The 27538-nt window shown below is 49.7% G+C and overlaps 1 protein-coding gene and 1 pseudogene across 1 annotated transcript in view; one reads left to right on the top strand and one right to left on the bottom strand.

Annotated features, from left to right (window-relative positions):
- Positions 1-8604, top strand: part of LOC146199664 (disintegrin and metalloproteinase domain-containing protein 10-like) — a 33876-nt gene extending 25272 nt beyond the window's left edge. Inside the window, exons 6-8 of the mRNA XM_084592171.1 lie at positions 1623-1815; positions 7487-7674; positions 8563-8604. Of these exons, the coding sequence (XP_084448297.1) occupies positions 1623-1815; positions 7487-7674; positions 8563-8604 (423 nt within the window). The remainder of the gene's footprint in view (positions 1-1622; positions 1816-7486; positions 7675-8562) is intronic.
- A 10745-nt stretch (positions 8605-19349) lies between these two features.
- On the bottom strand, positions 19350-26814 carry LOC146199663 (uncharacterized; annotated as a pseudogene).
- Positions 26815-27538: the final 724 nt, after the last annotated feature.

The following is a 27538-nucleotide window of genomic DNA, read 5'->3' as shown; positions in this document are numbered from 1 at the left end:
TAGCGTATACTAATTCACGTGTGGCGCGCGCGCGCACTCATGAACTTTGTGTGTGTGTGTGTGTGTGTGTGTGTGTGCGTGTGTGCGTGTGCGTGCGTGTGTGCGTGTGCGTGTGCGTGTGCGTGTGCGTGCGTGCGTGCGTGCGTGTGTGTGTGTGTGTGTGTGTGTGTGTGTGTGTGTGTGTGTGTGTGTGTGTGTGTGTGTGTGTGTGTGTGTGTGTGTGTGTGTGTGTGTGTGTGTGTGTGTGTGTGTGTGTGTGTGTGTGTGTGTGTGTGTGTGTGTGTGTGTGTGTGTGTGTGTGTGTGTGAAAGAGATAGTTAAGCATCTCAATAGCGGAAAGGATTCTCTTTTCGTTGACTGAATTCACCTTTAGTACAACATTTAGGATATATAGAACTTAGCCAGTGTCGATAAGGAACCTCATTTTATTTACAAATAGGCCACTTTAACCAAACTGGCGGCGTTTACAACCTAACCTATAGAAGAAATTAACAGCAATCTACAGGTGAAATCATATTGTTTCGCCGGTAAATATATATTTTTATGTCGGACAACCGTCAACATAACCGAAAGGATCCAGCTCATCAGAGTGTTCTGGCAACAGTAATCTTATAGATGTGTCGTCATGTCGCGTTAACTATCTTTGCTGCTGCACAAGGGGCCAGCCAGGCCAGTCAACAAAACAGTTTAAATACAATGGTCTCGATCAGTGGTGCTCCATGTGGGCTCCGAGAGCCGTCCCCCTCCCTTCCCCCCTCTCTCTGTCCGTTGACGCCTACTGATGACTGTTGCTATTCCATGATGCAAAAATGTTGACAACCTCTGGCCTAGATGACTAAAAAAAAATGAAACGCGACAGTGTGCGGATGCATTAGCTTCATCACTCATGCTACCCACATTCGTTGGAACGGTTACACGTGAACAAAGCAATGCTGACGATAGTGTAAAGTAATACAGTAAAGGCCATCTACGGAAATTCATATACCAAGGAAGTACGTTAAAGCGCATCAGGTATCAGGTATCATGTCTCAGCGACGGACAGCGTTCGCCTCGTGCCATGCGCAAAGCAAGTGCGCCTTTATTTTAATTCCCACAAATAAAAACATGCTGTTAGTTACTTTATCGCGCTTTCACTTTAATTTGAATAATTCATGTTGCCACCATCGTAGGCTGCTGTAAATTCTCCAGATTTCTTTAGGCCATCTTTTTACACGATGTTTACGTGAACTATAAACATAATTGTTCGGCAATCTTTCACAACATAACTGCTTCGAACTGTCAAAGCAGCTGTCAACAACCTCCAAAAAAACGCATCAGTATCTCTCACACTCAGAATTCGTAATTTTCAGATCTCTGCCGTCTCTGATGTGTTTTATCTTGATCATGAAAGGGCTAAAAAAACAAAAGGATCACATAATAAGATAGACACACTATCTTACGATCGACACGATATTACGATCAACATACCAACTAGACCAAACGCTGCCGGTATAGATATCTTGTAGTAATTTTGTTTTACAACGCGCACCATGTTTCGCTGGGAGAAAGTGGCTGTGAGGGTTCCAGCTCTGGGTGGAACCTATAAAAATCTAGGTACTAAGCGTTCTACGGCTGCCGTGCAGATAAATGAGCCGAGCGACTGCGTGGGCTACAAGCGCAGCAAGAACCCCTTGTGCAGTCAGGCGCTGGATGCTGCGCATACACTCTACATCCTCTCGTTGGTGCCCCGCGACCACTACTGCCTCTCGTACCTGATCAACTACAGGGACTTCATGGACGGTACCCTCGGACTGGCTTGGATTGCGTCAAATGACGGTGAGAGTCAGTCTGAGCGGAAGCCTAAGCGCAAGGCCTCCTAACCACTGGACGCAAACAGTCACGGAATTTATTACCGTGAACACAGGAGCGCGTCGGCAGTTAGCCATGAACTCGTGGCAATACACGACGACCGTTTTCAGGAACAATATGAAAAGGTAAATGTCGCTAGAAGCAAGCACGGCAGCTAGTAGACACCTTCAACCACGTTGCGAAAAACAGCCGAATCAACGCGTGTAGCCACAAGTATAGTGGTCCAGGCTATCTGTTGCGCGCTCCGGTGTTCCCACTAATCAATTCCCTGACAGTGCCATAAAGTGGTTTGCATGGAAGAAAAAGAACCCCGCCGAGGTGGTGCAATGGTAACACGCCCGACCATTGTGCCGGACTACCCGGGTTCGAACCCGACCGCGGCGGCTGCGTTTCGATGGAGCGAAACGAAGAGGCTCTCGTGTGCTGTGCGATGTCAGCGTTGTTGCTGTTGTTATGGCTGTAGGAAGAAGGAAAAGAAAAGGCACGGGCCTGCTACTGGATGTAGCTGAGCCACCTCCGCTGCCTGATTTATTTATAGGAAAGGAAAGGCGCGGTAACTGTCTCACTTGTTTTCTGTGGACACCGCAACCGCGCCGTAAGGGAAGGGAGGAGGATGAGAGTGAAAGTTGAAAGAGAGAAAGAGGAGCCGTAGTGGAGGGCTACGGAGTAATTTCGACCACCTGGGGATCTTTAACGTGCGCTAACATTGCACAGCACACGGACGCCTCTTCGTTTCGCTGCCTCGTGCAGATAGAAGAGAATATAGAGAAGAAAGAAAAGGCAGGGAAAGAAAGACGCGCGCCGCAACAACAGCCGTCGTCCACCACCAGCGGTGGCGTGTGCAATGACGGCCTACAATAGATCAAAATTCGGTGTCAGGCTAGCCCCCGCCGCAAGCGGCGGTGACCCACCTGTACCAGCCCCATCCGGGTAGAGTCAGGTGCAATGTCAGCGCACGTTAAAGATTCCAGCGCACGTTAAAGATTCCCAGGTGTCGAAATTACTCCGCAGCCCTCCACTATCGACTCCTCTTTCTATCCTTCTACTTTACCTCCCACCTTTACCTTTACCTCTTCCCTTATGGCGCAGTTCAGGTATCCACAGAAACAACCCAGTCGGAAAAAACTACAGAACTTTTTCTGGTGTTACGACATAATTTCTGTGCGGTTTTTGACGGGAAATCTGTTGTGACAACAAAACATGCTGTAGTAACATCAGAAATATCTGTAGTTACAACAGAACAGTGCTACAGAACTACAGACACCAGAAATATACTACAGAAAAACTACAGAACTGCAGAAAAATCTGATGATTACGACAAAGCTACAGGATATTTTGTCGTATTTTTGGCACAGTTCTGTAGTTGTTTTCGATTGGGAAGTGTGAAAGATACTGCGCTTTTCCCTTCCTGTGAATCAATTATTGTTATTATGGAAGAAAAGCAAACAAAGAACGCAGTAACGGTTGGTGGATAGCTGAAACCACGCCGTGAGGAATGAATAAGTCGTCAAAGTTGCCGCTGTGAAGGGCTCCGATTTCATTTCGGCCACCCGGGGGGAATGAGGCCCGCGTATACATGAACTCTACAGAATCTAATTAGGTTGTACCCACAGTTGTTAGGTTCACATATAAGCAATCAGGCTAGTAAAGTAAATGTAGGCATGTCAACTAGGGTGCAGAGGATCGGTTAAGCCGCTTCAGACACTTGTTGAAAAGAATATGATGCTGTCATGCCACGTAGCCGGGTGATAAGAAACTATGGTAATCAAAAGCTTCCATTCATGTGATCCGTAAACGCGAACGACAGTCGCAATGAGCTCCCACACAACGTAGAGCGACAGGAAAATTGAAAGTATTCTAATAGTCACCACCGAGGATTATTATTATTATTTAAAACTTTATTGCCACCGATACAGGAGGTTCCCCTACTCCCCCACCAAGGTACGCAGACCCGAATATGGGGCTGGGACTCCGCGACTAGAAGCGCGCCAGGATACATTGATTATTCGCGGCCTCAGTCGCCAGGTGGACGACTTCTTTTTGGGTCTCAAGGATTTCGCTTTTGAGAAGAGATTCCCAAGCTTCCGTGTCATGAATGTTGGCCACTGCCCCAGGCGAAAAGGGGCATTGCCAGATTATGTGATCTATGTACCTCTCTGTCCGCAGTGTTAACAGTTTTCGTGCTTTCCGCCATCTACTTTTAAATGGTGCAGCCATACCGGGTGGGGGTAATTTCCGACCTGTAGTCTGCGAAGACTTTTGGCCTCTTCGTTGTTTAGCTCTTTATGCGGAGTGGAGAATGTTTTTTTCTGTTTAGTTTGTAGTATTCACAGATCTCGTGGTAGGTGTTTAACCTCTCCTCGGGTTCTGGGTTAAAACAAGAAATGTGCGTAGTCATCGCTGAAGAGGTGGCAATTGCGCTAGCCTGCGTCGGCACAAAAGCTGAAGTGATTATAAGAGACAGCAAAACAGCCATTTGGAACTTGACAAAAAGAAGAGTGCCATCCGCGGCTAAGAAAATGCTCGAATCCAGGGAGATCTCACGGAGAATCGCAATAAAATGGGCCCCAGGACACGAATCGGTGTCTGGAAACGAAGCCACTCACGCGCTCGCCCGAGATATCTACCACCGGACGAACGTCAAGCAGGTCGACACCACCGAGGAAAAATTCAGTCGTGCCAGGCAGGTAGTAAAAAGCAGCGAAACCAGCCGGTGGCGTGCGGGGCTCGGCTGCGCGTCATGACGCTGCGTATATTGGTAACGAGCTTGGTATTGAAATATCCCGGCATAAATGTGCACATTATGGAAGTTTATCCATGCCACCAAAATTCTCACAAAATAAAGCAGATGGATAGATACAAAATCTATTGTTGTAAATTGTAGACGACGCAGCCACTGCGAACGCGTGCGAAAGCTTTGCCTGAAAACAAGAATCAAGGCTTGTATTATATAGTTACGTCGTTGTCTTCGTTTTCGCTAATCGGTAGAAACGGCGGAACTGCAAGTGGTGGCAGCCCAACTGACATCCGTTTGCGGTGTTTTCACCAGTCAGGCGATTCGAAGTGGGGGCAAAAACGGCACTTCCGTAAACGACGCACATACACTCGGAATACGGGCCCAGGAGTTCGCACAGTATACGGGTTAATCTGGAAGCTAGACACTGTTGGTACCAAGCGATACTAGACGCTGGAGACGAGATCGCATAGTGGTATAGACACCAACCGGGACGATCCAAAATGACCTCGCTTAGCCCCACGGTGACTCGACATGGGGCTATCGATTCCATGTTTATATATGCATATGCTTATAAACAAGCAGCGACAGCGCACAACACAATGCGACGCCAGTGCGTTCCATCGAAAATTCGCATCAACAGCTCCTTTTTTTCCACCTCTACTCTTTCGCAGCGGGAGCTGCATTTTTTACGGTCTAAGGGGGCTCTCCAGGGCCAACCGGTGGAGCACAGGCAGAGACGCTCTACACAACATTCGCCGGAGCGCGATTTTTTGTATCCGTCGTTTCCACAGCAATGGTAGCAATGGCGCAACCTTATCTCGCATCGTGAAACTGCATCTTTTATGGTTTAGGGGGCCTCCTGGGATTAACAGGGAAACCACGATATATTGAGGCAAAGCATTTTAGAGATGCATTTTAGAGAAAAAGAATTAGAGCCACGAGCGATCGGCGCCGAATTCGTGGCTCTTCCTTTCTGTTTCTTCTGAGAAAGTTTCCTCTGCTCACAAGACAAGCAACACTATCACTCCGTTGGAACGACGGTGTTTCGTAGTGTTTCAAAAAGCCCGTCACAAATGTGCGCAAGCACTCGGTGCAAACAGCCAGCAAGGGTCGATATACAGTCATCGCTCTGGCGTCACTATTTAAGCAGATAATATGGTGCCATCCGCTGCGCGGTACCCGCTAGCACTATTTAGACTTACACTGTGGCTACATTTCGAACGCGGATGGGAATTAACCACTGCGCTTGTAGATGAAGACACAGGAGGAGGACACACAGGCACACAACTGCACTGAACGCTGCTGTCCTCGTTTTGTGTCTGCGAAGTTCGTGTACAGAACGCCGGCCGTGGCTTTACGTGACTGACAGAAAGCAACTAGACCAGCAAAATGTACCCTGCATAGCATAGTCACACGACACGTATGCGTCACCTGTGCAAGTGCCACGAGGGGCACACCGGTCTTTCTTTTTTCGAACAAAACCTTCAAGCGGGCCCCTCTCTCAGGAACCGTGCTTCCGCGTTTCGGAGCGTGCAATCTTGTTCATCACAGCCCGCCTGTTGCTAACGGAGCGGCAGCCAGAGAGCGAGGACGCGACACCTGCCTTACGAGTCTGAGAGGGGCGGCAGTCGATCGCACTGACAGCTTTGAATCCGTCGGCCAAACCCTTAACCAGAGCCGTTTATGCAACCGTGTCATGGCTGCGGGCTATTGAGCTTTGCGTTGGGCGTTGCTGTAGGAAAAAATCAGGATAGAGGCTGCAAAACAACCGTGTTCCTTCCCTGCCTATAGATAGGGTTATCCGTGGTGAGGAAGGGCCGCATTATTCTAACGATTCAGACCTTTCGGCGGCAATTATCAGTTTGCTCACGCTTTCTGCTGTGTTAGGCCTTGAAGCTTAGCTCAACCAACTCTTTTTCTTAAAAGGAAGCTTCCATCCCTGGTGTCCAAGTGGCACCTTTTTGTTTAATGCATCACCTTTAGATAACTCATCAAGGGAACGCTTTTACCACTCCCTGCTTAGCTGCCTCAAATGCACGCACAGCTCAGCGAAACGCAGGGCATTTACACCACTGGAATATATTGGCCAGGTAAACATAGTATTTGCTGTAATCAGTTCCTGGTAAAAGAAAAAAAGAAAGAAGACACTTGGGCGTATTAGCACAATTTTTCAAAATAGTTCAAATTTTAGAGATTTAGATTTAAATTCCTGATGTGTCTCCGAAGGTATGGAGAAATGAAAAGAGTTCTCCATTCTCTACGAATCTTCTCGAGGCAGGTAACGTTGTAAGCGACAAAATAAGCTGGCTGTCGTTCGCCATCCGACATAAGCATTATCAGTCACTCGACATCCAGATAGTTTCGAATGCAGAGCTTGAATGGCCGTTCTTCATCTCAACGAAGCCGAGCAGCCTCAGCACTGGCTTTTTGTAATCATAAGCAGAGTTTATGAATATTGCTTTATATTGTTACGTCAATTACACTGCGCCGCGCGGTGTTGCGCATGTGCAAGAGAATGACGAAGTGGACGAGGTTGACGCCACTCACTGCTGTCGTGATCACGGAAACCTGCCCAAGGGCGGGTCCAAGAACGTGAGGCCTGCTGTCGCCGGCGTTGACAAAACCGTGCTATATGTGCCCGCGGCGGCCGCAGTTGTAACAAACGGGCGACTGACGAAAAGCGTAGGCGCTGGATCCGGAGGAATTCGACGGAGGATTCGACAATATTATAATACATTACATTATATGGCATTAGACTACAGGCGCATTCGCAAAGCGAGGCTGAACGATCGCCGTTGTGTATTTTGTTGAGATGTTATAGGGTGCTGGCTTGTCAGTAAGAGCGGTGTAATAAAGGTTGCGAAAGGAGCTAACATCTTTTTTTTTTTTTTCACTGTGTAGGCTCTGGTGGCCTCTGCGAACGATACCGCAATGCCGTAGAGGAGGACCCTGCCACTAAGGAATACAAGCAGGCCAAGCTCAGTCTCAACACTGGCATCACCACCGTCATCAACTTCCACAAATATGTGGGCTCACACGTTGCCGCCCTCACACTCGCCCACGAGATCGGCCACAGCTTCGGGTCACCTGTGAGTAAATTCGCTTCCGTTCAATAGAGCCTCTCCAGATGTATTTAAATACTACACAAATATAACGGCGTTAGGTGTTGATTCCTCGGTCGGTTCCAGCGTCACAAAATTTATTTGGCTAACTTGGTCGATATCATTTCATGAGCGTTAGCTCTTACTACACACATTTGCCTGTTTTTCGCCCGTTTCTCCATCACTATCAAATTCAAGATGGCGGTCAAGTCATATGATCATAGCTACAGCATTGCAAATAATTTGTTAAATACCACGTGACCATCCATATAATGGAGTCCACCACCTGCTCCACTATGTTTGAGGGAGCCCTGTAAACCTCGAGCTAACGCTTTTAATCGTACGCCGGTGGCGTTCGAGCTCTTTTTTTAATGTCTTTTTTTAATAACGCAACGTTGACGCAATCGCAACAAATGCACATGATTCACCTAGCATATCGTGCTAAACCCCGTAAGAAAAAATTATGGATCTTACGTTGTCTCAAGTATATAAAAATGCCGCTTTTTCACACTTGGTCTCTTTTCACTCTGATGCTCGCCTCTATAATTTGGCCTCTCCCCTAAAGAGAGAATGACGCGAAGTAAGTGTTCCCATTGATCTGCGCGCCTCGGCACTTGGCGTCCGGAGGGATCTTCTCGAGCGTTTGCTCCTTCAATGCAGTGCCATTCCGTTCCGCTTTTACCATCACGTCTTTTCCTAGCCCGCAAGAGTTATCCTGTCGGAATCGGCGGCTAAGAAATTATAAATATGGGGGTGAAGCGGCTGTTCTTGAGGTGATGCTATCGAATAATTACACTTTCCCAGATGCATGTCTTCCGATTCTTATGCGCGGACTCAATTTGGGAGCCGTTTCTGTAAACTTTCTCTTCGAAACAGGTCGCCAAGGACATCATAGTGCAGTTTGTAGATGCATTTTGAGGGGAAAGGAATATAGTCTACTGTAGGAAACATTTGCGAAGACTCCAACGGCGGACCGTAGCTGTGCTTGTATACCTCTGAAGTGATTCACCGATTTTTGTACTGTTTCTTGCAGCGCACTATATATATATATATATATATATATATATATATATATACTCTGAACATCTCTGAATGTGTTTCACTGCGCTAGGGCAAACGGTATATTGTTGCCAACAATTTAGGTGTTTTGCACGACAATATTTTATGTTATTGTTGCTGCTACGAAGATTATATATATATATATATATATATATATATATATATATATATATATATATATATATATATATATATATATATATATATATATATATATATATATATATATATCTTCGTAGCAGCAACAATAAGATAAAATAATGTCGTGAAAACTACCTAAATCGTTGGCAACAATATACCGTTTGCCTTAGCGCAGTGAAACAAATTCAGAGATGTTCAGAGTCGCCTGCGCTAACCTACAGTACTTTCAGTATTTTTTCGTTCACTACGCTTTATTAATTAGTAATACTAATCAGCTATTCATAAAATATTGGCTATAGAGAAAAAGTGTCAATGCAAAAGGTGTTGACCTCGAAAAACCGACAGCTACGTTGTTTCCATCTACACTATGACTTACGGCGCCCTTTTTATAGGCCTTCAAAAAATGCTGTCACGTGACCAGCTGTTGTTTCAAATCATTCGCCAAAAGCGTACAACCAGCTTGATCGTAGAGAGCACGGCCCAGAAAAGCGGGTTTTGTTATCTCGGACGCGCCTCAAGGCTTTAAACTGACGCCGCAGTCACAAGAAAGCTTTTTCTATTGCGCCAGGCTTTATTTTGGGCTGGTAAAACAGCACTCACGTATATATATATATATATATATATATATATATATATATATATATATATATATATATATATATATATATATATTGCCGCAATGTTATCTTACTGGCGCCGCCATGTGGCGAGCTCGGGAGACTGGCACGCGCTCGTCTTCTTCGCTCTCGGTGCTCGCCCGCCAGTCGGTTCCGTGCCTGATCTTGCCGGTACTTTTACTTAGTTGTAAGTAAACCTGCTGAACCAGTTTCACTGGCTTCTGTGACATTTTTGGTGGAGCTTCTGGGCAGATCCCATGTACGAAGAGCCTCTGGCTGCCCCCTCCGCCCATCTACACACCGTGGACACAACACCTGTCCACAAGGCGAGCCGTCGCTTGAGAGGCTTAGCACCCGAGTGTGGTCCTCTTGTTTCCCCACCGCGAACCACGATGACTACAGCGGCAATTAAGACCACTCAGCTTCCCGTGAGTGCCCAGCAGCTGATCTGCCATACTCCACGTATGCCCACACCGTTTCATGGCGACGACCGGGTCGCTGTGTTTAATGCGTGGGACGAGGAGCGAAAATTGCAGAATGTTTATTTCGCACTAGAAGACTCCTCCAAGATGTTGTTCGAAAACCATGAGGCTACCATTTCCACCTGGCAGGATTTCCGGCGGCAGCTGCTCGCAACATTCGGCAACGATGCGAGAAAAGAGATGGCCGAACTCGCTCTACAGTCCCGAGCACAACGGCCTAATGAAAGCGTCGCCATGGTTGTGGAAGAAATGATTCGCCTTTTCAACCGGGCGGATCCCTCCATGTCGGAGGTAAAGAAGGTGCGCTACCTTATGCAAGGCGTCAAGGAGCAGTTGTTCGTTGGCTTTGTACGTGACCCTCCACGTACTGTTGCTGATTTTACGAAAGAAGCAACAAGCATCGAGCGTGCCTTGAATCAGCGATTTGTACATTTTGATCGCTCAGCAAACATCGCTGCCATAGACTTCTGCTTACCAATGGCCGGAAACGACAGGGAAGCCCTTCGCGAACTTATCCGAAGCATCGTGCGCGAAGAGCTGCAAAAGCTGCCCTCTCTCGAACAACATCCACGTGTTGGGGGCATCTCGGATATGGTGCGCGAAGAGCTCCGCCAAGCAGTGCCATCAGTACCGTCACCCCAGCCGCCTGCACCACAGATCATGACGTACAGCGACGTGTTGCGTACCCCTGCGCCTGATCAGTTGGCACCCTACAACCCTGCTCCTCCCGCACGTCCTCCACCGCAATATCCAGTTACGACTGGTGTGCCTGAACCTCGACCACCCGTTCGCAAAGCACACGCGTGGCGCACGCCGAACAATCTGCCTTTGTGCTTCCACTGCGGTGAAGCCGGTCACGTTCTGCGCCACTGCCCGTACCGTCGGATGAGCTTGCGCGGATTTTCCCCGCATGCCCCTCGGCCGCGCTATGGCGAACGACCTCGGGATATCGACCAATACCTCAGCGACCACGTCCCACCTGCGTCCCTCCAGCGACGCCAGTCCAGGTCACCACTGCCGAGACAGTTTTCAACTAGCCGCCGTTCTTTCCTCAGGCAGTCCCCAAGTCCGCACCGGGAAAACTGAAGACGGCGACCCTCGGGGGTAGGGCCGCCGTCGATGGACATTACGACCAATATCCTCCGCTCACCGATTCGATCACACATACCGACCTCCGACCCTTCGCTCCGATCAACAATCCGACCACTTTTCGACGATCGCCGAAGCTTTCCTCCGACGCCCCCAATCGACGCACCGCACGACCAACAAGTCCGACGACCTCCCGACGATCACAGAAGCTTACCTTCGACGCCGTAATTCGACGCAACGAACGACCCGTCAGCCCGACGATCCCTGACAAGCCGCACTTTGTCGACGGTGAGCTACATTCCGCCGAAATACCGATCGTAGTTGATAACCACAACACGACTGCCCTTGTAGATACCGGCGCTGATTTTTGCGTTATGAGTCATGGCCTTGCTACCACTCTGCGAAAAGTCCTGACTCCTTGGCACGGAGCCCCGATAAAGACAGCCGGAGGGCACGTGGTAACGCCGCTCGGAGTGTGCACCGCTCGCGTAGAGATTCACCACGTAACTTTCTCGTGCTGCTTTGTTGTGCTGTCATCATCGCAATCATCGACCTCCGTGACTTCATGGTGACGTTTTCCACTCACCGCGCAATTTCCGACGAGTACAGACAGCACAGCGACGACTACACAGAGAGGCCAGTTTTCCGAGTGTGCGACGACCATGTCACTCTACCTCCACGCACCAGCATGTTTGTTACAGTGCAGTGCGACAACCCCCCCGCCTTTCAAGGCCTCGCGGAAACGAACGTGAATTTATTGTTGAGCCTACAAGTCTGCGTTGCTCGGGGTGTCTTCGCCTTGAAAAGTAAACGAACTGAACTGCTTTTAACGAACTTTAGTACCGAATACCGCCATTTACCGCAAGGTACAGCTATCGCTTATTTTGACGAAGTCAGTGCGCCATCCGCCCATTGCGCCCTTTCGCTGGCCAACGAGAACCCTCCCGAGAGCACTGGACATACTTTGCAAACTGACGTGAATCCAGCTTTGTCTCTTACCCAGAAACGCCGCCTTCAAGCAATTCTGGACACTTACCGTGACTGCTTTGCCGTCACTTCCAAAGTGAAGCAGACGCCAGTAACCAAACATCGAATTATAGTTCATCCCACCGAGCGCCCTATCCGCCAACACCCCTACCGAGTATCGCCGAAAGAACGAGAGGCTATTCGGGCGCAAGTTGATGAAATGCTCCGCGATGATGTGATCCAGCCGTCCACAAGCCTATGGGCGTCACCAGTTGTGCTAGTCGCTAAAAAGGACGAAGCACTCTACCCATTGCCTCGAATCGATGACTCGTTCGGCCGACTTCTCCACGCCCGATACTTTTCGTCGCTCGATATACGCAGCGGGTACTGGCAGATCGAAGTCGACGAACGTGATCGAGAGAAGACCGCATTCATTACTCCTGACGGACTGTACGAATTTAAGGTGCTTCCATTCGGTTTGTGTTCCGCTCCCGCAACCTTTCAAAGAATGATGGACACTGTCCTAGCCGACCTGAAATGGCAAATGTGCCTCGTCTACCTTGACGACGTTGTCATTTTCTCTGCGACCTACGAAGAGCACCTCAAACGATTGACGGCCGTGCTAAATGCCATGCGCGGGGCCGGACTCTCATTAAAACCAGAAAAATGCCACTTTGCATTCCAACAGCTCAAGTTCCTGGGTCACGTCGTGAGTGCTGAGGGAATTAGCCCTGATCCAGAGAATACGGCTGCCGTAGCTGCTTTTCCGACCCCCACTGATAAAAGTTCCGTACGTCGGTTTTTGGGCCTCTGTGCATATTACAGGAGATTTGTGCACGACTTCTCCCGAATAGCGGAACCATTGACTCGTCTAACAAAGGACGATCAGCCTTTCATCTGGGCCGACGAGCAGCAAAGGGCCTTCGAGGAGCTTCGCAAGCGCCTTCAAACAACGCCCGTACTTGGCCACTTCGACGAGGAGGCCGACACAGAATTGCATACCGACGCCAGTAACGTTGGCCTCGGTGCAGTTCTCGTTCAGTGGCAAGAAGGCGTTGAGCGGGTGATTGCTTACGCCAGCCGCACCCTGTCTCGTTCCGAAGCGAATTATCCTACTACCGAAAAGGAGTGCCTTGCAGTTGTGTGGGCGGAAACAAAATTTCGGCCGTATTTGTATGGTCGGCCGTTTAGAGTGGTCAGCGACCACCACTCACTCTGTTGGTTAGCGAACCTTAAAGATCATTCAGGCAGGTTAGCCCGCTGGAGTCTCCGCTTACAGGAGTTCGATGTCACTATTGTGTACAAGTCCGGCAAGAAACACAGTGACGCTGACTGCCTATCCCGAGACCCTACCCGGGTTCTTCAAGTGAGACAGATGACTCCGTCTTTCTTGGCGCTCTCTCGACGCCAGATCTCGCTCAACAGCAGCGAGACGACACCGAACTGCGGCCCCTAATTGATTAACTCGAAGGAACCGCCTCATCGCCGCCTCGCCTTTTCACGCGTGGCCTGTCGTCGTTCTGCTTGCATGACGGCGTCCTCTACAAGAAAAACTACGCTTCCACAGACATTCAGTATCTGCTGGGTGTCTCAGCGCCGCTCCGTACCGACGTTTTGCAGGCATGCCACGACGAGCTTTCTGCCGGACATCTCGGTTTTTCGCGCACCTTGGCACGAGTACGACAAAAGTACTACTGGCCCAAGCTTGCCGCTATGGTTCAGCGCTATGTTATGACGTGCCGTGATTGCCAACGTCGGAAGATATCACCTGTCAAGCCGGCCGGCCTGCTGCAGCCTATTGTTCCTCCGCGAGTACCTTTTCACCAAGTCGGTATGGACTTGCTCGGGCCATTTCCTACGTCATCATTGGGCAACAGGTACATTATAGTCGCCACAGATTATCTAATCCGCTATTGTGAGACGAAAGCTCTTCCCAGCGGCACGTCTACTGATATTGCGAACTTTTTCATCTTTAATCTGGTCCTTCGTCACGGTGCCCCTGCGATCGTTTTAACTGACAGAGGCACGGCATTTACATCAGCTCTAACCCAGGAAGTGATGTGGCTCAGTGGCACTTGTCATCGCAGAACAACAGCTTACCACCCTCAGACGAATGGCCTTACTGAGCGACTGAATAAGACCATCGCCGATATGCTTTCTATGTACGTCGACGAAGATCATAAGAACTGGGACCAGATACTACCGTATGCAACATTTGCTTATAACACCGCAGTCCAGGAAACGACCCGCTTTAATTCATTCATCTTTAAGGTTCATAAATTTTATGTACATCTATGTGTACGAGCTTCCTTTCTAGTGCTCTGTATTATAGTCGCGCCTCACCCCCATAAATGTCAGCAGGAGGAGGAGGCGAAACATTTATTGACAAATAATTTGAGAAGGGGGTGCGTATCGTTGTGGAGCTGAGTGACAGACTCTATTACGGGACGCCATTGGCCGCCGCCGCTGCCCGAGCTCTCTGGACCAGGGCACCCTAAGCCTCCAGGTCCGGGCTGGACAGAGCCGCCTCCCAGCCCTCCCTAGTTGGCTGTTTTATAACTTTTATTTTTGTATTTTGCTGGCAGGCCCACACCATGTGGTATAGGTCAACATACTGACCGCAGAATTTGCACCTGCCCGTGAATGTCGGGTCCGCGTGTTTTAGTATGGCGGGATTTAGAAAACACCCCGTTTGGAGCCGTCTAAGGTTGCACTACTCAGATCTCTCAAGATCTCTGGCGGGTCCCGGGAGTGCCCTCCTGCAGAGGTGTAGATAATTTGTAATGTCAGCATAAGTTATGAGCGGGATTGGTATGACTGACTCGGTAGAACCGGAGGATTGAGCGGAAGCCCAGGGGAGGAACGCTCGGGCAGCCGCGTGAGCGGTCTCGTCCCCATTCCACCCCCTGGTAACCGGGCACCCATATAACCTGTTCTTTACTAATAGCCGAATCTAAATTTTTCGTATGTGCCAATAATATTCTACGGGCGAGTGGCGCTATCCTACCCCGCACGTTATTTCGGCAGGCCTGTTGCGAGTCGGATATTAGGTAGGATGCGTCGCAGTGGGTGGCGGCCAGTACAATCGCCACTTCCTCCAACATTAGCGCGTCGTTAGATTTTACTGAGAGTCCGTTCACCTGCCTTCCTTCGTGCACAACTGCAATGATGCAGATGCCATCCTCACTGGGACCCGCTGCATCCACGTAATATATGCCTGTCTTACTGCCATAGTTATTTTGTATAAATTCTGCCCTGGCTTTACGCCTCCCCTTATTATACTCCCAATTCATGTTTGTGTGGAGCGGCCTAACCGTCCAAGTATTTTTCCACACTTCCGGGATGTCCACTCGTTTTCTGTGGTGGGAAGAATCCTGAGATTGAGGTCTCGGAAGACTCGCCTGCCGGTGCTGTCACTGACATCCTAGTAGTTTGGCTAGTTCTGTGGGCCTCAATAAGCTCCTCTATTGTATTATGGATTTCAAGTTGGAGCAGGCGCTCTGGCCGGAAGTCCTAGAGCCTTTTTAACCGCCGCCCGAATCATCGTGTCGAGCGTCCCACGGTCGTTCTTCCTCAGCTTGAGGTAGGGTGCCACTTACACCACACAACTAATGACGAACACCTGAACGGTTTCTTTTTCAAGAAGTCCACCGTGCTTGCCGGATATCCTGCCAATCGTCCTACTAATTTGTTCGCAGGTGGACTTTAATTTTTTTAGGGCTGTGGCATTGTTACCCCGGTTATCAATTTGTAATACCAATACCCGAAGTGTGTTCACCTCTGGTATTAGACTGCCGTTTACGTAAATGCGTATGTATTGTCCTGGGGCTTTATGCTTTGCAATATGCAAAAGTTGTGATTTATTCGGAGCGCACTCTAGACCACACTCCCGAGTGTAGTTTTCTAGTACCGAGGCGGCCTCTTGGAGGGCCTCTTCCATCTGCCCTAGGTTGCTCCGGGACGACCAGATGGCAATGTCGTCCGCATAGATGGCGTGGAGTACGCTACAGCGTTGAGCCTCTCTGGGAGGCCTATGAGGGCAACGTAAAATACTAGCGGAGAGAGAGGCATTCCTCGGGTTCTCATATTGATGGGTCCGAATTTTTCATTGCCCAATCTGATATAATATTTCTGATTTTCTAAGACGTTTTTTATGCAGCTAAGTGTTTTCTCGCTGCAATTGGTGGCGTTTAAATTTTTCAGAATTCTACTGTGTTTAACATTGTCAAAGGTCCCCTTCAGATCCAAGGCCAAAATAGCTCTGTCTCCTGAACTCCCGAAAGGGGGATCAATGATTTCACTATTGATTTGGAGCAGTACATCCTGTGCTGATAAATGTGGTCGGAAGCCGAAAAAAAATGGCGGCAGCAGCTCGTGCTGTTCCAAATAATTGAACAGCCTCTGCCTCACTAACGTCTCCATGAGCTTACCGGCGCAGGACGTGAGAGAGCTTGGTCTTAAATTGTCTGCGTTTATCTTTTTGCCGGGCTTGGGAATGAACGTCACTATCTATGTTTTCCAGTCATTAGGTAGCACTCCCGAGTCCCAGCAATCATTAATCTAGGTCGTAAAATCTTGTAAAGTTTGATTATTGAGGTTGGCCAGAAGGCTGACCGTTATCTGGTCGTCTCCCGGTGTCGTTCCTCGCCTCTTACTAATGAATGCGGTTTTAATTTCCCCGACGGTGAATTCTGCATCTAAATTTGGGTTTTCTCTCTCCTGTGTATGTTATAAATTCCTCATCTTCGTCTACGGTCATGCATTAGTATCTCTCTTCTAGTTTGTCAGCGAGCTGTTCGTCCGTGCCTTTGAAGTCATTGAGTGCTCCCCTCAAGATCCTGCTCTATTCGCCTTTGGATTCATTAGGTTCAATGATGCACCTGAGAAGGCTCCATGTACTTTTCGCACTGAGGGTGCCTCGGAGGGAATCGCATCTTGATATCCAGTTGGTTTTTCTATACTACACGTATGTTGCCGCCTGCCATGGTTATCTGGGCAATTCTAATTTTAAGCTTACGATTGTGTTTTTGTTTTTTCCATCTCTTAGTAAGAGATCTCCTGGCTTCCCACAAGTGTAAGAGGTGGTTGTCTATTGCCGGGGTATCTTCGGTGGTCTGAAGTTTGCGCGTGAAACGGTTCTTGGCTTGAATTAGCGATTTGGCCCAATCCTCATATTTTGATGCGTCGGCACCGAGTGCCGGGGTTGCCACTTCCCTGAACTTTGTCCAATCGATGACGCAAGCTGCTCCCCTCTTCTTGCGAATTTTGTTTGAATCTTATTCGATTTTTAGGATGCAGTGATCGCTCCCGAGAGTTTCTTCTGTATTGTGCCATTCGTAATTTTTAGCGTTCCGGACTAGCGAATGGTCCGGACACGTCTCGGAGACGCTATTTCCTATTCTAGTAGGGTACAGCTATATTGGTCATCTGATGAGAAGAGAGGAGTCGCTGGAGAAAGATTTGATGTTGGGAAAGGTTAGGGGTCACCGGAGAAGGGGTAGGCAGCGAACGCGATGGCTAGATGTCATCCTCGAAGCGCTGCAGATGAAGTTATGTGATGCTAGGAAGATGGTGAGAGACCGGAAAGCGTGGCGTGATATGGTCCATAGGGTCACGAAGAGTCGGACACGACTGAACGACTGATCTGAACTGAGGGTACAGCGGGTCCGTGAGGGTAGTTAGTGCCGTGTCGGCTATGGCCGCGGTTAATTCCTGCCTTTGGCATCCTCCTTATGGTATCCCTATTGTTGGCTGTGCGCGTTAAAGTCCCCAACCTCCACTAAAGGCGATCCTGCTGGCTATCCGCATCGCTTTGAGGAAGATTTCGTCTAACGTTGCTTGGCGTTGTTGCGGCCTGCTATAAATGTTTAGAATAAACGCACTTTTGCTGGACCGTTTGTTTGGTAGGAGTTGAATAAATGTAGGCTCAATTTCTTCTCTTAACTCCAAATCTATTATCACGGCCGTGCACAATCTTTATGCACGAGAGGGCAGGTGGACGGAATCGCCTGATGTGTACTGTATGACTTGAGTTTGGCTTCTGTACCTACATCTTGCAAAGCAATTATTTCTAGCATTATGTCTAACGCTTCTATGTATTGTTGTAGCATTTCTCTTTTTCTCTTAAATTCTCTGGAATTCCAATGCATGATTTTTATTTTTGTTTGTCGTGTTTAGCCATGTTGAGTGAGTTCTATGTGGACGGTGCTTTGTGGCCGTCCCCCTCTTGAGGTTCCTCCTCTATTATGCGTTTGTTGGTCTTTTTCCCGGATATTTTAATCATTTTTGCTCGAGGGCCTTCCGCCATTTCCTGCAACCTCCTGTCGATTTTGATTTCGTACGACTGGAGCTTGTAGAGAATCGGTTCAACCGAGGCTTGAATGATCTTTTTGACTGCCTCCTGGATGTATTGTTCTATATTTAATTCCATTTCCCCAAATTTCTCTTCCAATTTACGCTCGATCTTTTGTTCCAGATTTTGTTCGATCTCGATTATCCGCGCTTCGATCTTTTGTTCTAAGCTTTGCTCAGTTTGAGCCAACCTCTCTTCAAATGTCTGCTCAGTCGCGTTTCTAGTTCCTTATTTTCCTCTCTAACGATTTCTTTATCCTCTCGTTCATTTAGAAAACCATATTTGTTGTCGTTCGCCTTATTTTGCACTGGCGCGGTGGAAAGGTTCGAACATTCCTCTTCCATCTCCTCTTCCGAAGAAGGGAGCCCAGCTCACCTTGTCATTGGCGGAGGCATTGACTACGGCTGTAGCAGCAGCCGGCGTCCCTTGGCTGTTTCTGTTCATGGCTGCTGGACGCTTGCCTACTCCTCCTTTTGCTCCTTCAGATGGGGCAGTAATCTTGAGTTGGTTGCCGCTTTTGTCTCGGTTGAACTTGAGGGGGCTGGGACGGTAGGTGAACGCCGCCTGCGGCGGGGGCTAGTCCGGCACCGAATTTTTATCTGTTGTAGGCCGTCATTGCACCCGCCACCACTTCGGTGGTGGAAGACAGCTGTTGCGGCGCGCGTCTTTCTCTCCCTCTTCTTTTTTTTCTTTTCTATTTTCTCTCTTCTGTCCGCACGAGGCAGCTCAACGCCACCTAAACTGGCTCAAGGCCGGGGGGCTGCCTGCGTGATGTAGGCCGGACGGGGCCACCGTCCGGCGCAAGGGAAGGAGCGCTTCACAATCCGCATAACAGAGCGCTCAGCCGATTTCTTTTTCTTCGGCTACGAGTGCAGTACACTGTCTAAATTCAGGCATTAAAACACGGCAGAGAGCCATGTGTTTTTCATACGCATCGGCATTTTACTCATTTATTGGTCAGGGTGTGCAGCTTCCGCTTCTTACTCTTGTTTTTGGGTCAGACACCTTGTCATTCAATCGTCGCCAGAAAGGCTTGAGGAGAATGTTTTTCCTGCACCACAACACATATTTCAGCACTTTCTCACTCGTGTATCCCTGTTCACAGACGTCGAAGTTTGAAGGCTCCTCATCACTGAGCAGTTGGAGTGTGAGTTCCGCAGCGACTTGGCGCTGGTTTTGGACCTTTAGAAATTCGGCTCGCTTGGACAACTCTTCCACCACAACGTAATAGTGAGCCACATCATTCACAACTGGCATTGCTAGGTAAACCAGCCTACCCTGTCAATGTCTTTGACAAGACTGTACAAGTGATCCTCCGGCGAAACTGTGACAGTGTTGTCAATTGTAAAGCTCTCCTTGCATTTGTCGCATTTAAACCTCTTTAGAGCGATGTGCACCGAATAAGCAGCCACATATGCAATGACTGGAATTGAATCCTTCAGTTTTGACCGCGCCTGCTCGGTCACAACAATGTTGAATTTTCTGCTTGGCACGGCTGCTTGCATTTGAAGCTCTTCCCAATTTTGATTTTTCTCATTGTCAGTCGCAGATACCGCGCTCATTTGTGGAAGTGGGCTCTATAGTCGCAACTTGTTCTCACATTCATAATTTGCCTTACAGACAAATGATATTGCGAACCAGCCAGTCGTCGGTACCGTCCATAGCGGTCGTCTATAAAGTCGGTCTGGAACTTCCCAAGAAGCCCAAAGGACATCTTCAGCTCCTCAAAGCAGTATCTTACAGTCTCAATAAATGCTTGAGTCGTCTGGATCAAAGTGCCATAATTTTCATCAGACAACTTACAAGCGTCCGCCCTCCTTTCCTTCCATTCCTGCAACCAGTCCAAAAAATCGCTCAAAAAGGAAAGCCTCGAGTCGAATGGAGAAGGGTAACGGGTTTTTGATATACATCTATTAGTCTCAGTCCTTTGAGGAGAGTTTTGACGTTGACAAGTTGCGCCCATTTTACTATTATATCTGTGAAACTAGCAGTTTCTTCGTGGTGTTTTAGGTTGTGTTTGGCTCCAATCACTCGAATCACTCCATTCAAGTCGGATATCTTCTTGGCGATGTAGCGGAGGATAGTGCCGTCTCGCTGCCCTAATTGGGGGTTCACTCCAAGTGATGAACATATTGTTACGTGGAAGATTTACAGTCCCAAAGCTGTCCGCACAACTAACGTTGATGAGGGCACCGATTTCACAACACTCAGCGTCGTCGTCTTCTCGGAGTCTGTTGCACTTCTTCATCCTCATCACGAACAGCGAATACAGCTAAGTAACACTACCCCCCACGGGAAAAGCACAGTCCCGGTGCGGTCTATGTTAGCGAAATAGAACGTTGATGATAGGGCTTCAGACGGGACACATGCACTACTTCGGAGGTTGGAGCTGTGGACGTGGACTTCGGAACCACAGATTCAACTTCGTAGGTGACGTCGGTCACGGGGCGCAAAACAAGGTAAGGGCCAGTGTAACGGGGCAAAAGTTTTTCACACAAGCCCACTCGACGGCACGGGAGCCACAGCAAAACGAGAGATCCAGGAGTGTAGTGGACATCACGGTGGCGGCTGTCGTACCGGATCTTTTGAGAGTCTTGGGATGCAGAGAGCCTGGCATGAGCTATCCGGCGGGCATCATGAGCACGGGTGACGGCATCACTGGTGTAAGTACTGGTGGCGTCTGCCGCGGGTAGAGAGGTGTCGAAGGGTAGTAACGGGTGTCGGCCAAATAATAGATAAAATGGGGAGTATCCAGCGGTAGAATGGACAGATGAATTGTAGGCGAATGTGACAAGGGGGAGATGAACGTCCCAATCTCGATGGTCGTCAGACACATACATGGCCAGCATGTCTGTGAGGGTACGGTTTAGACGTTCCGTGAGGCCGTTGGTCTGGGGGTGATATGCGGTGGTGAATTTGTGGCGGACGGAGCACGAACGGAGAATTTCGTCAACCACTCGCGACAGGAAACAGCGGCCACGGTCAGTTAGTAGTTCGCGAGGAGCACCGTGATGAAGAATTACGTTTTCTAGAAGGAAGTCAGCGACGTCTGTGGCGCAGCTGGTCGGGATGGCTCGGGTAATAGCGTACCGAGTAGCGTAATCGGTGGCGACGGCGATCCATTTGTTCCCCGAGGTGGAAACTGGAAAGGGGCCAAGGAGGTCAACGCCTATACGGGAAAATGGGTCAGTTGGTATGGGTATTGGCTGCATATGACCTGAAGGCAAAATTGTGGGCTTCTTCCGACGCTGACACAGTTCACACGCGGCAATGTACTGCTGGACAGAGCGGTAGAGCCCCGGCCAGTAGAAACGTCGGCGCAGGCTGTCGTATGTGCGAGAGACACCCAAGTGACCAGCCGTGGGAGCGTCATGGAACTGTTCAAGAAGGGTGGAACGCAGGTGTTGTGGAACGACGAGCAAAAGGTATGTGCCATCTGGTCGCATATTACGTCGGTATAGGGTGTTCTCGTGGAGCACAAATAAGGCGAGAGATGGGTCAGGGCGGTCGGAGGTAAGACGGAGGATAATGGAATGCAGAGAAGGATCTAGGTGCTGTTCCTTGGCAATGTTGGCAAAGGCGGAGACAGATAAGACATATGCATCATCGTCAGAGTCTGTAGGACTAGGGGAGTCGACGGGATGACGTGACAAACAGTCGGCATCTTGGTGAAGCCGGCCGGACTTGTAGACGACGGAAAAGGTGTATTCTTGTAATCGTAGCGCCCAGCGCCCCAAACGGCCAGTAGGATCTTTGAGAGAGGAAAGCCAGCACAAGGCATGATGGTCTGTTATCACAGTAAAATGGCGGCCAAACAAATAAGGGCGGAATTTCGTAATAGCCCAGACAAGCGCCAGGCACTCTCGCTCTGTAATAGAATAATTTTGTTCTGGTGTTGAAAGGAGGCGGCTGGCATACGCAATCACCCTTGTACGGCCGTGTTGTTGCTGAGCGAGAATAGCTCCTATTCCATGGCCACTTGCGTCGGTACGGAGTTCTGTATTGGCGGAAGGGTTGAAGTGGGCCAAGACTGGTGGAGTAGTAAGAGCAGCAATAAGCTTTGAGAAAGCTGCACCTTGTTCAGGCCCCCAATAGAATGAAACGTCTTTCTTGAGGAGTTGGGTGAGCGGACGAGCAAGGACTGCGAAGTTCGGGACGAATCGTCGGAAATAGGAACATAGGCCAATAAAGCTTCGGACATCGCTGGATGAACGCGGGGTGGGAAAATCTCTGACGGCACGTATCTTGTCAGGGTCAGGCTGAACACCGGAAGCATTAACCAAGTGACCAAGCACTTTGATTTCCCGATGGCCGAAACTGCATTTCTTTGAGTTGAGTTGAAGGCCGGCGCGGCGGAATAGCTCGAAAATGGTAGAAAGGCGAGAGAGGTGGCTGTCAAAAGTGGACGAGAAAACAATGACGTCGTCTAAGTAACAAAGACAAGTCGTCCACTTGAAGCCGCGCAGCAATGAGTCCATCATCCGTTCGAAAGTTGCAGGGGCGTTACATAGGCCAAAAGGCATGACTTTGAATTGATAAAGGCCGTCAGGGGTGATGAACGCTGTCTTTTCACGGTCTCTCTCGTCGACAGAAATCTGCCAGTAGCCGGAACGAAGGTCGATGGATGAAAAGTAGCTGGCTCCGTGCAAACTATCAAGCGCGTCGTCGATGCGCGGAAGAGGATATACATCTTTTTTGGTTATCTTATTCAAATGACGGTAGTAACGCAGAATCTCCAACTGTTATCCTTCTTCTTGACCAGCACGACAGGGGATGCCCAGGGGCTACTGGAAGGCTCGATTATGTCGTTCGTTAACATCTTTTCGACCTCCGTTTGAATGACGCGTCGCTCGGCAAGCGAAACACGATAGGGCCGCCTGTGGATAGGACTGGCGTCCCTGGTGTCAATGCGGTGGGTTACAACTGTCGTTTGACCCAATGGGCGGGTGCCGAAGTCAAAAAGGTCACTGTAGATAAACAAAAGCTTGTGTAAATCAGCGGCGAATTCAGGTTGCAGATCAGCTGATATCATGCTGTTAAGCGGATCAGGGCGCGATGTGGACGACGAGGGGGTGTTGGCAGGGACGGCAGTTGTATGGTCTGTAGACAGAGCTGAAATGGCACAATCGGTCATCGGTGACAGCGAAGCTAATGAAATTCCCTCGGGCAGAACTTGAGTTGAAAAGCTGAAGTTAAGGACTGGGAGAGTGGTGCGGTTCTGGGATATGTGCACAATTAGATGAGGAAGGGTGACGTGCCGCTGCAGCATGACATCAGTAATCGGACAAGCGAGATAGTCGCCATCTGGGACGGGTGGAAATGGCGACATAGGGATGTAAACGGCAGTTTCAGGAGGAAGACGGCTAAACTGTGCTGATTGAAGTCGGGGTGAGCAGGAGGGGTCTTCAGAGCAGAGCGGAAGGTCCAAGCGAAGTAGGCCGCTAGAGCAGTCAATAAGGGCAGAGTGGGCTGTTAAGAAATCAATGCCAAGGATAACGTCGTGGGGGCATTCATGTAGGACGGTGAACAACACTGGGGCATGACGGTCAGCAATTGTAACTCGCGCCGTACACATGCCAACCACGGCAGCAGGGCTGCCATTGGCGACGTGAACTGTGGACGAGACGGCTGGAGTAAGGACTTTCTTGAGGCGACGGCGAAATGAGGAGCTGAGAACGGACAGTTGGGCGCCTGTATCAATTAGAGCAGAAACGGGAACTCCATCCACAAGGACGTCGATACGGTTATTTTGTAGGGCAGGGGTCAACAGAGGTTTTTCAGTCCGGGTCATAAATGCAGCGTCACCTCCGGGAGCTGCATTGGCTAGTTTTCCGGTACGTGGCCAGAATATGACGGTGGCGAATTGCGGCGAGGAAGAGGAGAACGCGAACGTCGTGCTTGTGGGGATGGTGAACGGTTGGCAGCCCGGACAGTGGAACCGGGGTCAGCAAGGGTCTGGTCGGGGCGAGGTGGGGAATAGTGAGGGGCATAGTCTCCGCGGCGGTCAACGTAGGTGAACTGACGAGATGGCGTGTACCAGCGACTACGGCAGTGGCGGGAAATGTGGCCAACCCGAGAACAAGTAAAACAGATGGGACGATTGTCGTGGGTACGCCATTCATTTGGGTTGCGGTAACGATATCGGGGCGAGAAACCGGCGTTGGTTGAGGTGGCAGCAATTACTGGAGGGGCAGGTCCTGAATCCGTGGTGTCGGTGGTGCTGGCAGAAGGGAGGCCCATATTCGCAACCTCTTGGCGAACAACAGCCTTAATAAGTGATATGGTAGCCAGGGTGTTGTCGGGTGTATGCGACAGCGAGGCCGCGGGAGTCATTGCCTCAAGCTCTTGGCGGACAATGCGTGTCAAAGTGCTGTCGTTCGCAGGCGGTCGAGGAGTCGGGATATCGATACAGGAGGAGCTAGCAGCCGTGTTCGGCAGCCGGTCGAAACGGTGATATATGCGCCTCTGTTTCGCCTGCTCGAAACGTCGGCACACCTGCAGCACAGAGTCCACGGTGGAGCAATCCCTGCACAACAGGAGGTTGAAGGCATCGTCGGCAATGCCTTTTACTATATGGCCGACTTTATCTTCCTCAGGCATGCCTTGGTCGACTTTGCGGCATAGAGACAGGACGTCTTGGATGTAAGTGAGATATGACTCCGTAGACGTTTGGGCCCGAGAGGCGAGCGCTTTTTTGGCGGCAATGTGGCGGCCAATAGGCTTTCCGAATAGGTCGTGCAGCTTCTGTTTGCAAATATCCCAAGATGTTAGCTCGTCTTCGTGGGTTTCAAACCACACTCGCGCGGTCCCAGCCAAGTAAAATATTACATTCGCGAGCATGAGTGTGGCATCCCACCTGTTGTGCTTGCTCACGCGCTCGTATAGGGCTAGCCAGTCGTCCACGTCGACGTCATCGGTCCCGCAGAAGGTTCCGGGGTCACGGGGGTGGGCCATTACAACAGCAGGGGCGGCGGCTGTAGAGGTAGAGGCGTCGGTAGTCATCGTGGTGGTTCCGATGTGGCGGCCGCTGCGGAGATCCAGCTTGTGACAGGGGATCGAATAGATTAACCTCCACCAAGAGATGTTACGTGGAAGATTTACAGTCCCAAAGCTGTCCGCACAACTAACGTTGATGAGGGCACCGATTTCACAACACTCAGCGTCGTCGTCTTCTCGGAGTCTGTTGCACTTCTTCATCCTCATCACGAACAGCAAATACAGCTAAGTAACAATATTTATCAAATACTCCTTGGGTGTGGCATGATGATGCTCCCGTGACTTCGCATGTATTTGCATGCATAAGGCGATATTGTAAAGAGTATGCAGCAGTAAACCATGAAGCCTGCAGAGTAGCGCCGTCGTTCTTTTTTTGTTGACATTAGCTGCACTTGCTCGGTCAGCAGTTGAATGGTCGGGGAGTTATCTCCTTTCGCTGCAGATATTGCGCTCAGAAGAGAAGCGACAGTCTCGCAGAAGTCCATATCTGAGCTTTCAGGACTTGAACACAGGGAACTGTCAAAATCATCGACTCCATCAAGAAAATCCAGCAGCCGTCGTTTGCTGTCGACCGCCAACAGAACTAGCACTTTGGACCCGAGCAGCCTCACTGGTGCTTTTACGACGTTTACTGTCGGTTTTTATAACAAAAGAGTAATTATTCCAAAGAGCCTCATCGTTACAAATTTGAGCCGAAATGACGTGCCCATTGCACTCGATGACATGCCAAAATGTCAGCTGCTTGCGTCGAACGAAGTTCGCCAAAGCTTTCAAATCGCAAAGCTTGTTTTGCTGTTTTGCTTCGTCCTCATTCTGGGCAGTGATAATTGACTCCGCGAGCATTTTCCCAAGGGCAGCGGCGTCTAAGCGCATTCGCTTCCTCTCTGGGTTCTCTCGTATAGTACCTACTCTGGATAGGTAGCATGGGCAATCGGGGAATACCGTCGGTACAGCTCAAGTTCGAAGCCGAAAACTCGAGAGAAACGCGGTCGCTCTGTGGTTTGTGGGGTTTAACGTCTCAAAGCATGGTCACTCTGCGGCCGGTGGCTTGGTCAGTATATTTTGCTTCTCGAATGATGTCTCCGGCTTTAAAGGGACGTTCGCAGACCTAAACAAAATAAATATATCTTAACATAAGTACGGCTACTTGACATCGCGAGCTATGCGTAATGCATTTATTCCTTACGTGCCACAAAGGAGTTGTAAGCAAAGCTTGCAACCCCACGGGTAGAAGCACTTGCTGGGAAAATAATAAGCAGCAAAACTGTCTCACCCAAGAGTTTGCTGAAACGACCAGGTTTTCACGTGGAATTGCACGTATCCAGGCTTTTCTTGCTTCGTCGGCTTTAGGGAACGAGAAGACGTGCACTTTGGGGCCTGTCTTGTAATTGCCATTGCACCACGGCACACAACACTTCCCGGGCATTTCGCAGTTGGTTCTAAATCTGCACAGCCCTGTTCGGCACACATAACTCGCGAAAAACACCATTATCAGTCGCCGTTGCCAGTTCACGCACAGAAATAAAGATTCGAGCCAACGACCATGTTTTTCAGCGACCACGTGCGCGTTCAAACATGCCACTGCAGCCGCCGTGCCGAAGACGACCGTTAGAAGACGACGGCCCCACAACAATGACGTATGGTCACGTGGCCACGGGAGCTCCCCGGCCTGGAAGAATTTCTTCTGGGTGGCGTTGGGCAGCGGAGGTGGCTCAGCTACAGAGCCAGTAGCAGGCCCGTGCATTTTCTTTTCCTCCTTACTACAGCCACAAAAATAACGGTTTAACTTTTGCGCCCTCCGCTAGCAGCACCGCCGGTAGCCTTCCGGTAAGGATATCTGTATTTTCTAACGCACTCCTTAAAGCCCGTGAGGTGGGACTCTCCGCAGATTAGGCAGTGAGCTTTGCATTCATGTCCATCTTCTGGGCTGGTCTAGCCGCCGGCATGGCAGCGGTTCGTTTCTGGATACGGGCAAACGTCTGCCCTGTGTCCAGCGACGCCGCATCGGGCGCAGGCTGGGGTATAGTCTTTTGGTAAAGACGCACCGGAATGGCTTCGCCCCAGTAGAACACGTGGAAAGGCACTGTGCTTCCCTCGAACGTAAGCACTGCTGCGTTGGACTTGCCTAGTTTGCGCACGCCGACAACTTT

The sequence above is a fragment of the Amblyomma maculatum genome, chromosome 2, assembly GCF_055883805.1.
Source record: "Amblyomma maculatum isolate TAMU_Amacu chromosome 2, ASM5588380v1, whole genome shotgun sequence".
In the NCBI taxonomy this organism is placed as follows: Eukaryota; Metazoa; Arthropoda; class Arachnida; order Ixodida; family Ixodidae; genus Amblyomma; species Amblyomma maculatum.
This window is presented reverse-complemented; position numbering and strand designations above follow the sequence as displayed.